The sequence below is a fragment of the Osmerus eperlanus genome, chromosome 18 (assembly GCF_963692335.1).
Source record: "Osmerus eperlanus chromosome 18, fOsmEpe2.1, whole genome shotgun sequence".
Taxonomy (NCBI): domain Eukaryota; kingdom Metazoa; phylum Chordata; class Actinopteri; order Osmeriformes; family Osmeridae; genus Osmerus; species Osmerus eperlanus.
In genome coordinates, this window is record NC_085035.1 from 5,997,324 (window position 1) to 6,012,917 (window position 15,594).

The 15,594-nt window shown below is 49.4% G+C and overlaps 1 protein-coding gene across 1 annotated transcript in view; it reads right to left on the bottom strand.

The window, feature by feature from the left end:
• The window catches only part of LOC134039082 (WD repeat-containing protein 7), a 99,996-nt gene that overhangs the window by 35,817 nt on the left and 48,585 nt on the right, over positions 1–15,594 (bottom strand). Inside the window, 2 exon segments of the mRNA XM_062484831.1 lie at positions 13,653–13,697; positions 13,700–13,759. Of these exon segments, the coding sequence (XP_062340815.1) occupies positions 13,653–13,697; positions 13,700–13,759 (105 nt within the window).

Sequence of the window (15,594 nt, forward strand, 5' to 3'; positions counted from 1 at the left end):
TGGAGGGGGAGCAGGCCTGTCTTGCTGCAGTAACCTACACACACACACGCGCACACACACTAACCAGCATGCATTGGGCTGCACAGGAGGGAAGGGTAGGCCGTGAAAGGAGAGGAGAAAGGCGACAACAAATAGAGAAAGAGAGGGAGTAAGAGAGAGAAAGAGAGAGAGAAAGAGAGAGAAAGAGAGAGAGAAAGAGAGAGAAAGAGAGAGAGGGTGGGGTACAGTAGGTGTTAGGGCGGGGCGTTTTTCTAGAACGAACGTTCTAGAAAAGTCCCGACGCACCCCGACGAGCTCGACCCAGAAAGACACGTTCCCCCGACCAGGGAGGAACAAGGGGAACCGGCCGAGTATGAGAGGCCGTATAGGCCTTAATTCATACTTGATCTCACATACACGCCATGACCTCACATATATACCATCATACTCTCACATATATACCATTATACTCTCACGTATATACCATTATACTCTCACATATACACCATTATACTCTCACATACACGCCATGACCTCACATATATACCATTATTCTCTCACATATACACCATTATACTCTCACATATATACCATTATACTCTCACATATATACCATTATACTCTCACATACATACCATTATACTCTCACATATACACTATTATACACTCACATATATACCATTATACTCTCACATATACACCATTATACTCTCACATATACACCATTATACTCTCACATATACACCATTATACTCTCACATATACACCATTATACTCTCACACATACACCATTATACTCTTGCACATAAACTGGCATACTCTCTTACACACACAAAAATACCGTCTTATATGCACCATCATACTAAAGTATGACAATATATGTAAGAGACAAATAGTATGTGTGAAACAGAATGTTACTATATGCAAGAGAATAACAGGATGTGTAAGAGAGAATACTTGTCTATGTGAGAGAGAATACTTGTTTATGTGAGAGAGAATACTTGTCTATGTGAGAGAGAATACTTGTCTATGTGAGAGAGAATACTTGTCTATGTGAGAGAGAATACTTGTCTATATGAGAGAGAATACTTGTCTATGTGAGAGAGAATACTTGTCTATGTGAGAGAGAATACTTGTCTATGTGAGAGAGAATACTTGTCTATATGAGAGAGAATACTTGTCTTTGTGAGAGAGTTTGATTGAAACGGAAGGCAGTTTGATTGAAAAGGAAGTAGTACTCAGTTCCTGATTGGCTTACACATGAAGAAGGATTTGGGGTAGATGTAGCTAACGCCCACCTTCCCTATCAAGACGAGACTGAGTGACATGACAAGATGGATTCATCTATAACATTTTGCATACTCCAAATCCTAAGGCGTCATTGTAAGAAATGTTGTATCAAGGACGACAGCCATACGCGGAGGCTGTTTCTAACGCTAACGTTGACAATTAAATGCGCCGGCTCTTCAGACCTGGATCAGGTGCATCAAGGAGCGGCAGCAGCACTCTGTCAGGAGCTCGTCTTAATGCCAGCCAAGTGATGGCGCAATCCCAATATCAAACTCCGCAGTATTTCGGTTAAGACTCCTGACAGAGAGCTGCTGCCGCTCCGTGATGCACCTGATCCAGGTCTGAAGAGCCGGCGCATTTCATCGTTAGCGTTAGAAATAGCCACTGTGGATGGCTGTCGTCTTTGATTCCAACATTTCTGACAACGATTCAAGCAAATCCACTAAAAAACTCAAATGTAGAATTCCATAGTTGTTTAGGAAGCTATACCGACCCCCACTACTTGAGTCAAAAGTCCTAGATCAGTTTTTCAATTGATGAAACAAACTATCATTTAAATTAAAGCCAATGCCTGTGTGAATACCGTCCCGTGGCACTGGGGTTTTAACCGTTGACGTCTTTAATTAGCCGAGTGGTCTTTACACCCTTGGCTATTAACCTAAACTTCAATGCCACAAACTGAACTTGATGTCAATCTGTTCACAACATTTTCCAGTTGGGACTTTTAAGATCCTATTTGAGTGTAGGCCCCTATGCCCGATGAGTGCCCGCACCCATTCACTGCAACGAAAGCTTCATGGATCCGACTCGGAATCTGAGTTTAGAGACGCTTGACAAAAAAAATTGTTTGGCGTGTGGTGCGTTTTGGAATTGTTAATGTGATGTGTTCCCATCGTATTTAAGTTTACAAAGAAGAGGTTTGTTAATGTGACTGTATACATATCTCACTCGTACTGGCTAATCAGCTAACATGTTAAAGTAGCCTAGTATACATCCAAAGTCGCTGTCGTGAAACTAGCCTCATTTTCACAAAAGGCTTCGAGGTCAAATTAAAAACCTTTAAAAACGTCTACATTTAGCAAATATTATTGTGCACAAGTATTTTAGTATAGTTAATATGTAATTTAATTCCATAATTTCCCCAGGAATAACTGTAAAAACGTAATTCAGGAACGGGTCTGTCCTCCCTACAATAACGCCGCAGCATTTGGAGTATAAAATGTTAATAAAATGTTAATAAAATGTTATTAATGAGTCCAATGGCTTCATTAAGCCGCCCACTCTCTGCCATCTTATCATGTCACTCAGTCTCGTCTTGATAGGGAAGGTGGGCGTTAGCTACATCTACCCCAAATCCTTCTTCATGTGTAAGCCAATCAGGAACTGAGAATTCAGTACTACTTCCTTTTCAATCAAACTGCCTTCCGTTTCAATCAAACTCTCTCACATAGACAAGTATTCTCTCTCATATAGACAAGTATTCTCTCTCACATAGACAAGTATTCTCTCTCACATAGACAAGTATTCTCTCTCACATAGACAAGTATTCTCTCTCACATAGACAAGTATTCTCTCTCACATACACAAGTATTCTCTCTCACATAGACAAGTATTCTCTCTCACATAGATAAGTATTCTCTCTTACACATCCTGTTATTCTCTTACATATAATAACTTTCTGTTTCACACATACTATTTGTCTCTTACATATATTGTCATACTTTATTATGATGGTGCATATAAGACGGTATTTTTGTGTGTGTAAGAGAGTATGCCAGTTTATGTGCAAGAGTATAATGGTGTATATGTGAGAGTATAATGGTGTATATGTGAGAGTATAATGGTGTATATGTGAGAGTATAATGGTGTATATGTGAGAGTATAATGGTGTATATGTGAGTGTATAATAGTGTATATGTGAGAGTATAATGGTATATATGTGAGAGTATAATGGTATATATGTGAGAGTATAATGGTGTATATGTGAGAGAATAATGGTATATATGTGAAAGTATAATGGTATATATGTGAGGTCATGGTGTGTATGTGAGAGTATAATGGTGTATATGTGAGAGTATAATGGTATATACGTGAGAGTATAATGGTATATATGTGAGAGTATAATGGTATATATGTGAGGTCATGGCATGTATGTGAGACCAAGTATGAATTATGGCCTATACGGCCTCTCATAGCCGAGTGCTGCGATAGACTCCAAAACACTGTGCCTCCGGTGGTGAATATGGGTACTGTGCGAGGCAGCGAGACCTCGTTAAGACCATCTATCTGAATTAAGAGGGGATTTAAATGTACGGCTCTCGTTTCCGAGAGAGCCGCCCTGGTCGTAGCCTACCCAGCATGTATGTGTTGCCGCTCCTCCTCTCATGTTAGCAGAGCCATCTATCTACATAGGTACTGATTTAGACATTCAGTCTGCGGAGAGAGAAAGACAAGAGAGAAAGAATGGATGTGAGAGTGGCCGGCTCTACTGATTTACTGTTGAGGCCTTTTTTTTGTATGTACTTTGTCGTTGATACTGTATCTAAAGTGCCCCTAGTATCTCATGATCTCAAAGAGAGTAACAAGCGTGGGGTCTTGTCATTCAGGCGTACACTCCCTACCAATGGCAATGGTGTTCACTGAGCACTGAAGTTTCCAAAAGTGAGCCATGAGATTTTAACTTGGGAGGAGAGAGGATTCGGGGGCGCTGTGTGTGTGTGTGGGACACTCCTGAGACGACAGTCAAAGTGGGAAGTCGGAAGAAGAAAAGTGTGTTTATTTTCCTTTTATTCCAGCTTTTTACTGCGCCGCTCACGGATTTATGAGGTGAGCCGACGCCCCCAAGGGCAATGCTTTGTCTTTGTGACGCGCACCTATAAACCCTGCGCCGCACGCCTGCACGCACACACCCGTCTCCCCGCGACACACCACACACATGACCTTCGCCCACGTCTCTCCACACCACCACCCCCCCCCCCAACCCCTTCCTGCACGTGTCACCGCCCTGCCCATCGAGCCATGGGACAAGTGTGTGTTTGTGTGTGAGTGTGTGTGTGAGTGGGGGGGGGGGACGTTTACTTAATCCTCAATGTCCAGAGTAAATATGTGAGCCGTGCCTGTCACCCCCCGGCATTCAGATGAGGTAAATTAAACAAGAACGGGCCACTTTTGGGATTCCTGAATCGTAAGTGAAATCGTAGATTCGAGCGTGGAGGGAATCAGCTTGACCTCGGTGCTCGGCTGGTCTTGCCTGCTGTGTTTGTGTGCGGATGCGCTTCAGGTTCCGCTGTCCTCTCTCCCCTCTGCTTCTCCTCTCTGAGAGGAGCCCCCCCCCCCCCACCACCCACACTCCCACCCCCTTCACATGAGGTGAGTTGAGCTAAACTGGCCATTTTTGGGATTCATAAATCACGGCTCAACATAAATTCACTTACAAGCGTGGAGTGAATAAACTTGACCTCAACACTTGCCTGGTTGTGCCTGCTGTGTCTGTGTGTGTGTGTGTGCGTGTAGGCTCCGCTCTCCTCTCCACTATGCTTCTCTTTCCCTCTTTTACCCCCCCCCCATTCTCTCCCCTCCCCTCTCCCATCACCCCCCACCCCCCTCCCCTCACCTCTCCTCCCCTCCCCTGTGTGAGTAATGACAGCCAGGTCAGGTGTCAACCCGTCAGCAGCCCAGCGGCAGGAGGGTCTTTGTGTGCTAGTTAGCCACTCTGCTGAAGAGCTTGGCCAGAGCCGGGGCAGGCCTCGTGGCCAACTCTCCTCGCGACCCCTCCACATGGAGGGACAGCTCTCTGACAGATTGAACCCCTCTCTCTCTCTCGTCCCCCTCCCCCCCCCTCCACTGTAGTTTTCTCTATCCCTCCTCCCTATGCCTCACCCTTCCTCCCCATCCCAACCCATCCCTCCCTCGCCTCTACCCCATCCTATACTCCTCTCCCCTCCTTTCTGGGTCTGATCATTTTTTCTCTCTGCCCTCTCTCTTCCTCCAACACCCCCCCCCCCTCCCCCCTCCCTACCGTTCTGGTCTATGCATCTCTTTACCTTCACCTCCCTTCCCCCCTCCCCCTCCCCCCCCTCCCAAGCCTTTCTAAAGATTGCTCCACTGTCCAGACTGACCCGGTGATCTGTGTGCAATTACAGTGACGGGAGAGGAAGAGAAGGAAGGGAAGAGAAAAAAAAGAGGGGTGGAGGGGAGACGACGAGGGAGACCGAAAGAGAACAAAAGAGGGAAAAGAGAGGGATCGTAGATATCGGGGGGGGGGGGGGGGGGGGGGGCACACCATTTTTAAAACAATAACACCACGTAGCAAAACGGTACGAGGAGCGGGGGAAAAGGCCAATAGGATTAATAGAGACAGAACGCCCTGTAGTTTACCGTTGGCTGTTGTCGTTCAGTAGTGGATATGTACTGTCCTCTTCCCCGCGCATCAAAACCCGCCCGGGCTTCTCCACTGCATAGATTTATCGAGTCGAGAGACCTTCTCAAAAGCTCGCTCCCTGACAAACAATATTCCTTCCCGGCTAGTTTAACTCTCAATCAATGGAGAAAAACACGATCGTTGTAAACAAACAGAAAAAGATACCGTGGCTGATATGAACGGGCGGAGGGAAGAGAGGGGGGGGGCCCAAACAAAGAGAAGACAAAAAGAGAGAGGAGGCGGGACAAGACGCATCTCCGAGATTTTGTTGACTGTAGTATTTACTGTAGATGAGTTACAAAACTCTGGGGAGAGGGGGGGGACGAAATGATGAAAGGGGGGGGGGGGGGAATGAATTTCGCAGGGGGGAGGAGAGAAGAAAGGAAAGCGAGAAGAGAAAGGAGAAGGAGGGGGGAGCGGGGGGGGGACAGAGGATGCGCTGTGGGGGAGGACTGAGTGGACAGGACGTGACAGGGGTGATGACCTCTGACCTGTGATGTCACAGTGCCGGGAGACAAAGGGGCGAGGGGGGGGGGGGCAAAGGCGGCCTCCCCTGAACCCATCGCACAACCCTGAGCCCATCGCACAACACAGCATCCTCCTCTCCGTCTCTCCTCCTCCCTTTCATCCTCAGAGCCCACTCCATCTCTTGTAGCCGCAAATGCGGCTATTGTGTGCTCCACTTTAGCCTGTATATATTCGATACTGCGTGTATATATTTACGCTGACATCTTTCTGGGATATTTGCTGAATATAAGTGCTTTGAAAAATATCCAAACACGCCCAGCAATGTGAAGACTTGTCATCCTACGGCGCTCCACAATTAGTACCTGTAAAATCTGGGCCAGGCATAGATTTTGTACCTAAATACGTCCTCTCATCTGTTTTTAAACTGTCATCTTTTAAAATAAGTTCATCCATTCCAGCACCAACTACCCTATATGATCCATCCTTCAGCTTTTCCTATTTGGGCTGCGATTGGATTAGGAGGAGAGGGTCGCGTTTCGGCAAACCCAATCACGGCTCCTTAATGACATCAGAGGTGAGGGCAGGTTGACCCCTGACCCCTCTGGCCCTTTGCTGCAGCGGGGGTGAGGGGTGGTGGGGGGAGTGAACCTCGTTCTAATGTGGACAGGGCTGGGCCGCTTCTGTTGATGCCTGCTGGACCCCGCCCCCCCCGCCCCCCACCCCCCACCCCATCAACGACCACATCAAGCTGGTCAGACAGGTTTACGATCCAAGTTTGAGATCTACGCTCTAGATCTATTGCTCACAGCGCCTCCGTGTGAAGGAGCCGACAGGAGCACGCCTCCTTCCTGTGCTCCGAGGCGGATGGCGGAGGCAAGATGGCGGTGCCGCAGGGGACGCACAGCAGCTCTGGTGACCTTCAACACTGACCCTGAGGTCGTCCACCATCACAGACAGGTGAACGGACGCTGCTCACTGTGTACCCCCTTTCAACGAGGTGTAGGTACAGTCACCCGAGACTCAAGAAACATACAATATATAAAACAGCATACCCGCACTGTATGTGGTGATAGGTGGTCATGGGTGACTGAGATAAGAGTAGGGCTATTCCCAGTGGGAGGGGCTAGACGCCCTGACCTCCAGATGGAGGGAGGCTTCAACCCAGCAGAATGACCTCCAGGCAACCCATTATCTGCCAAGACAGACTCCCACCGCACAAAAAAAATCTGTTTTATAAAATTTGAATGTTTCTGTATAATCTTCTTTGACCTAGAAGCAGTCAGGTGAGATGCCCTTAGTCATGCTAGCTTGCCGTCTACCGGTAGATGTGACATTGGACCGTGCATGACCTCCCCTCCTTTAAAGTGAAAAGCGTCTCAGTAAAACTTCTGGAATCCTCCACCAGCCACGGAGCTCCATCTTTGTTTGATGCGTCACGACAACGGAGGGCAATTAAAAGCCCAACAACTCTAAGAATGTTGTGACGGGACGGGGGACCGGGAGGGGTTTTCGGTTCGGCGTCGAAAGGAGCGCTAATCCGGTGTCTGCGCCGAGAGCGGGGGTGTTGTTGTGCTTTCGAGAGAGGGGGCTGGAGAGTGTGGGAATGAGAAGAGGAGAAATAAACGTGCGCGGCTTTATGGATTAGAGATGAAAGCGAAGGAGGAGACGGTAGGGAGGGAGAGGCGGGAGAGGCGGGGGAGGCGCGCGAGGCTTTGCCGGGGCCCTACAGCAGCTCGCCATCACTCAGAGCCGGGGCCGATGGCCTTCCTCTGCTGGAGCCCTGCCTGCGAGCCGCGGCTCACACACACACACACACACACACACGCACGCACGCACGCAGAGGAGCACAAACACGGGAGCAGACGCAAACACACACAGGAGCCGACACACACACACACGCGAGCATTTATTCCCCACGCGCGCATGCGCGCGCGCACACACACACAGAAGCGCACGCACACAAGTCCACACAAACACACCCACACGTGGACAATACACACACACACACACACAAACAAAGATGCTCACACACATGCGCCGGCACAAACACAGACACAAACAGCCGCTCTGTAGCCCTGCTAATCCGCTACACACACACACACACACACACAGTCTGCTGCTGTGAAGCCCCCTGATCTCCTTCTCTGCTTAAATGTCAGATTTGGAAGAGAGACAAGCGCCACTCAGCTGTGATGTTTGGCTCCAATCAGATCCGACCGGTCTGGGGAGGAGTGGAGTCAGTCTGAAACCAGGTGTCTTTAAGGCCTAACCCAGGGCCAACCAGGGAACCCAGAGTGAATGCTGACCTCTTTACACCAGGCGAACACAGGACGCCAAGATTATACCGACAGAGATTGGCAACAATGAGACAATTCCACTCGAGAAAAAAATAAAATAGAATAGAATAATGTGTACGTAAAATATACAATTGACATTGTAGTGATTATTGACTGGATCATCACAGACGCATTCTCTCCCTCCCTCGGAGAGAGTTTTGAGAGAAAGGGAGACGCGATGAGCGAGTCAATGAATGAGTCGAACAGAGAGTCATCTATATGCGTGTGAAACCAGAGCAGAGCCATTTATTGTATCACTATCGGAAATGCATGGCAACCCGAGCTAACCACCTATCAGTGGCCATTGGAAATCTGTCATAATGCACAATAGTGTGTACTTAATTCTGTCAAATGTAATTCACTTCACTCATACAGAGGAGGCCAGTTAGCGAGCTCCCACTGCAGCTAACTGGCTCCTTATCTGGCCAGCCTCTCTATGTCTGAGCACAAGACCTGGACTGAAAAGAGCAGATGAAGTCAGCCAGGGAATCTGGTCGACGCTCGGTGACTGAGGCAGCAATGTACATTGCCCTGGGTGTTGGGGAGGCTGGTGGGAGAGGCTGGTGGGGGGGTTTGAAGGAGTCTTAGGAGCCCGGACGTTAACCAGCCCTTCTCTACCCAGCCGGGAATGATCCTGGGACACTTGTATCCGTCAGGTTGTAAAACAGGGGCAGCATGACGACAGAGAGAGAGAGACCCACGAGCTCTCCGACACAGACCCAGCCCAGGGCGCTGTCCAGCACCGAGCACCTCCCGCGCAAGGTTAAAGTCCACGCTCGCTCTGAGCGGTGAGCAAGAAGTAAGTATTTATAGCAAGCCCCCCCCCCCCAACCCCCCCACACCCACCCCCTAAAAAAAAGAAAGAACCCCTGTTCGATTACCGAGTGGCTCATCCATTCCTACTGAGTGGGCCCTGGCGCTATTATCTCCTCCTGGCCGGCTTGCTGACGAGACAAGCGGGGTAATGTTTAGTGTTGGGTGTTTAGCGGCCGGAGTGTTGTATGGAGGAGAGTGGCCAGGTTTCACAGGGATTAAGAAAAGACACTTAACCACATTAGGTGTAAGAGACAGCTCTCTCCCTCTCTCCCTCTCCCTCTCTCTCTTCGACGCTCAATAGAGAGGAGAAAAAGGGGGAGCAGTCCTCGGGAGATGACGCAGGGGGGAGGAAGGGGGGGATGGAGGCAGGGAGGGAAAGGGGGGAGCTTCCTTGTATGACGGTTCTAGTATCCCGACCCCCACCCTAGGCAGACATCATCATGCTAGCCAGAAAGAGCATTAACAACCTCAATTATCCCCCCCCCCCCCCCCCCCCGTACGCACACCCATAGAACCTTCCCACACAAACACACAAGCTCTCATAGGTAATAAACAGACGGCACATACATGCACGCACGCAAACCAACACCCAGCTTAGGAATGATTACAACCAGGCATATGTATACCCAGACACAATCTGAGTTGTCATGGAACCAATGTCAACCAGAGGCATCATAATGTAAGTCCCTGTTTCTTTGCCCCCTAAAAAGGTCCACAGGTCACCCCACCACCTCCACAACAATAACAACAACAAAAAATAATAATATGGGAATTTGTAAGAGTCAAGTCTTGTAAGAGTCAGGTCTTTGCACACAGTGTCGAGTTGTGTCGGTGCAGCACAAAGGAGCAGGAGAGCGGGCGAGCGTGGCGCGGTAAGCAATCACTGGCCCCGGCGTTATTGAAAGCAAGAATATGCCTCTCCGGTCAGGCAGGCTAGCTCGCTCGCTCGCTCGCTGCAGCCCGCTCGCTGCAGCCAGTCAATACCGCAGACATACTTGACAATTTATCATTTTTCACCTCTCATTTTTCACGTATTGACAATGTGTTTTTCCATTTCTTTCTGGCGGTATTAAATCTGTTAGCGGGGCTTACAAAAATAGAGAGGGCTAAAGGGTGCGTGTGTGTTGGGGGGGAGGGGTTAAGGCTTCAATACTGTTGCAAAATACTTTAGTCTATCTTCTCTTTCACTTCCCCTTTTCATCTGCAGAGACGGGTTGCGAGGGGTTCGAGAACCTTCAAGCTTTGTGGAGTTTGAAAGCGCGAGTCTAATCGGAAGTAAGGACGGCCTTGCCTTCTTTCAAAGGTACATAAAAACCTGTGAATGGAAGCCGTTTACCCGGTCTAGAAGCCGGGGAATGTATCTAAATGAGAGAAAAGAGCAGGTGAGAGGAGTTGAATGAACGGGGGTCTGAACTGGGCTGGTCCGGCTGCCAGAGAGATCTGACAAAGGTCATCTGGTCATCTCAAAGTCCAGACCCCGAGATAATGCGCTTGTTTTCCACTGAGGGGTTCACCTGCAGACTATAGATCCATGGGGAGGGGGCGAGGCAGTAGAAAACAATCTTCACCAGAGAACACCGCCTCTCAACCAGTTGAACTGTGCCTCTCATGACTAAGCAACAGATCAATCAAAGCGAGGCATGTTTTGTGATACAGTATTTGTGTTGGCTTGGTGCGAGACACGAGCATCTCCCTGGCCTGAGAAGCTGTAGAAAGGGGCTGCCCAGGCCGCTAAAACAAGCGTCCATCACCTCTGTGTCCTCGAGCGCTACATTGAGCTCAAATTCATTGGGTCCTTTAGCGCTGCTCCTCGAAGAAAAAGTCCTCCTTTTTCCCTGTTGTTCATTAAAAGTCTGGATCGAGTGTGTTCACAGGATCAAAGGGGCTTATCTCCTAATAAAATTACAGGGCTAGATGGATAGGTTAGTGATAGGGGAAACTGCAAGAGCAGCAACTTCAGACGCCGTGCCCGGCAAAGTGGACAGTCGCCAATGGCAATGATTTTATTGTTATTGCTGGTATTTAATAGGATTAGGCCCCAAATGGAAGTTGGCTGAGCATTGATTGGACAGGTTGAGGGGGTGGGGGGAAGGTACTATGAGACAAACAACGACTGCTCCACCAATTGCCATCGACTCCACACAGGAACAACCATGGTGAGTCGCGCCGGGGCAAACTTGGCACCTATTTGTGGGGTAGTATCCACGCCTTCAACTCTGATTCTTGGCTGATGTCAAAAGGAGTCGAGGGGGAGGCATCCAATGAAGCTTCTTTAACCACGGAGGTTAGCGGAGAGGGTTGCAGGGCAGAGAGGAAGGGGAAAGAGATTGACGGACATAGTTGTCAGTCCTATCACCAATCGTGCCATAAATGTCTGGTTTTAGTCTATAGAGGGTGATAGTAAGACAGCGAGAGAGAGAGAGAAAGAGAGAGAGAGGGTTGAGAGAGAGAGAGAGAGAGGGTGAGAGAGAGAGAGAGAGAGAGAGAGAGAGAGAGAGAGAGAGAGAGAGAGAGAGAGAGAGAGAGAGAGAGAGCGAGAGAGAGAGAGAGAGAGACGTCAACAGTGTATCAATCACAGCTCAAGGTGACACAGTGTTGCAGGTAAAACATTTTTTTATTTTTTTTATTAAAGCATTGAGACTTCTCCCTTTAGTGGGCTTCTTGCCAGCAAGCGCACACCCCCCCCCCCCCCCACACACAGGGTAATGAGTGATGGAGATAAAGATGACACTAGCTGTTGCCAGGGGCTATCACTGCAGCACCTCAGTGGCTGGAGCTGTCATTACTGGAACAGAACAGACACTCAACATCCTGATACATAGGACACACACACACACACACACTATGACAACACACAGCAGGAAGTGATGTGCTAGGAACAGCCTTTCCTACTAGCTGCAGAGATGGGAATTTGATCGCTAGCATCTGCTCCAATTCACCTCGCAAGGGGCGGATCCCCAAATCGGTAATATACAAAGTTCGGAATTTGAACACGCTCTCATCCGTGCAGCATGCATACATAACCTCTAAATGTCTTCTAGACGTTCTAAACACACACTCCCACCCTGACTCCTAATGGTGTGGTAGACAATGACCCATCATGTGTCTGTGTCTGTGTGTGTGTGTGACTCCAGCGTGCGTCGCTACAGATGTCCAGTGCTCTGGAGTAATGATGGTCCTGTCCGTGTCAGGGGAGGTCATTAGACCTGCTACCCCCTCTTCAAATCCCACCAACACCAATACACACTGCCCTCGGGGTCCCCCTACCCAAATCTGGGCACACACAAACAGCACGTGTGTGTGTGCGCGTGTGTGTGTGTGTCTATGTCTAAGGGAGGGTTCTGGATAAGTCTGAAAGAAAGAGAGAGAAGGAAAGAATGCACAGCGTTTGTCTACATGTTTCATCGTTCTCTGTGTACCTGTATGAGGCCTCCGGCTCACACACCCCCGCCCCCTCCCCCCCACCCCCCCAGAGGCCGTCTGCGCATGACTAAGCAACATGTAAGGAAATGTGAGGAAAGACAAATGGAGGAGAAAAGTGTTTGTGGGTGTTTCTTCTTCGCTCCCCCTCACCCCCCTTCCCCGTACCTGTGGTCAGGGTGACAGCCAATCCCCTCGTGGAGCACACTGAAGCATTTGCGACATCTCCAGCCGAGAACTGGCTGTTCCGCAAACGTCCCGCCTGCCAGGCTCACAGCCAGCCTTGAATACCAGCCAGGTGAAAATGTGCCCATTTGTCTTCTTGCAAGCTGTGGGTGTTGGGTGTCCCATACACCAAACTGCTTTTTGCACCAATGTGGCCAGAGCGCCTCACCACCTCCAATTAGTGGCATCTTACACACACACACACACACACACACACACACACACACAGGTGACAACAGGCCAGGAGACCCCAGAGGACCAGCTTCTCTGTTTCTCAGCTTAGTAGAAACAGAAGACTTAAAAGACGTTAGCCTCCAGCTAGCCTATCCTAGCCTAGCTACTAGACCTGCTAGCGGAGTGCCCTGCACACCTAGCCCGCTCCTACCCGTGATCATCCATACTGGGATGTGACATAGGATGGATCCAGTAGTTCCCAGGAGAGCATTGGTTGGTGGAGAAAAACGAATGCCCAATGCGGACCAGAGGAACAGACTGGATGATGTTGGCCGTGCTATAGCGCTTATCTGACTCCTTGCTGCAGGAGAACACACTGTGCATGCCATGTCAGCATGCATCAATGGGTGGACTCCCTGTGTGCTTGTCCACTCGCTTGTTGGTGTACGACGCATAGATAGCAATCCAAGACGGTCTAAAAGGTATACGGGAGATTCGTGAGAATCGGGGGGGGCGGGGCTTACCTGCAGTGATGTCATCGTCCGTGACGTCGATCTCCTCCTCGGGGCCTTGGGCTCGGCCGGCTGCGGCTCGGCAGGGGGCGGGATCGGAGGCGGGGCTTCGGCGGAGGCTGCGGAGGAGGGAAGAGCGTTACTATCGGGAGACGGGCAGGAGGCGCTGTGTGCGCGTCTCCGGCGGCTAGCGACTGGTTTCCCTACTCGGGAGGGGGGGGGGGGGGGGAATAAAGGGAGAAAGAAGGCACGACCTGCCGGTCGGCTGGTCTAGACGACACGCGGGAAAGCGACAAATCAGGAGGCTAATTTCTGCGGCCGTTTCCAGCGGGTCCCCTTGTTAAGAAGCTCATCAAGGCTTATTGAGGGGCCGCATTATCTCCCTTTATTAGCCTGTGACCCCTCACGATTACACCCATTTTTATTCAGGCCCTTAATTTAGCCCTTATCCTGGAATTACCAATTAAAATAAGCTTTTCATTAAGAGAGAGCAGATGAATCAATGCTGCTTAAAGGTGAGAATGAGCTAATCTCTGGCCGGCTCTAATTAATGAAGGGCCCGTCCATTTCTGTCGGTGGCACCAAATGACTTTAGCTCCTCGGAACTGTTGACAGAACGGTGTTAAGGGGTGCTGGTTAACATGCTCGCTGTGGTGAACACGTACTCACTCTCACACACACACACACACACACACAGATGTGTGGATGCATATCAGCACAACTCACGTGCACACACAGACACACACACAAACACACACTCCAGGTGAAACAGCCACAGTCGCCACCCACCACAGTCATACTTATCCTCTCCTGTGCACCCAGCACTTTTGTTGCCGTATCGACAACTTTACTCCGATTCAATTTGATGAAGTGCAGGGAGTTAGTGAGTGTGAGATCAGATTGATTAATCCCAGTCTCCCAGAGAACATACTCCTTTATGTTTCAATTAACCCCACCATTGACCAGTGACATATCTAAAGAGAAATAGGGCTTTTTTCTCCTTCATATAACTAGACCGTGTAAAGGTAAATAGAGGCCTATGTCTCTTGAACATTCTTCACCTTAGACCTGCATCTTAAGCATAGACACCCGCACACACCCCTTCTCTCGAGTCTGGAGCTGACGGAAGCATTTTGTCAAGGCTGGACTGAGCCGTTGGCACCTTTCCAAGGTTTTCTCACAACAGCTAGGAAAACAAAGACAACAGCAACAACAACTTTTTCTTCCCCCTTTCCGGAACATGACGAGTTCCTCCACACAGCGTGGACACTCGCACGCAGCCTGGTGCATACAGCTAATGGGCTAGAACGCAGCAGTTGAACCAAACTAATTAAAACTGCAGTGAGTGTCATCCTTCACAGCGACAGGCACCTCATTTACAACCCCCCCCCCCCCCACACACACACACACACCCCAAATGTAACCCGAGCCCATGTGGAGCCAGAGGGGGGAGCCTGCATATAAGTCACTCCCCCTCCCGGCACACACCCAGAGCAGGGCATGAAATAGAGAGGGGCCCTCCTGCAAGGTCAAACGGCCCGTGTCAGCCATGACACATGGCTCCCACCCTGCCTTGTTAACCTCTGGACCCGCCCCCCAGGAAGACACGTCTCTCCCCGCTCCCCCTGCCCCATCCCTCCCTCCATCCTAGCTTGCCCCCTGGATTTAGTTGCCTGGATTCCTTCCATGAAGGGCAACAGCCCTGTGGTCAAACCCTAGACCAGACTATATATAATATATATATATAAACCTATATATGCACACACACATTAATTTATACATACATATACACACATATATTATATATATAATATATATATATATTCACACACACATACGCACAACCATATGTTTTTCAGCTTCCCGCAGGAGTGTAGCAGCCCACACCTGTCAATCAAGACTCCCTGAGGGCTGGTGGGGGTGTGGCCAGATGAAAGTCACGCCCGCTGAGCCG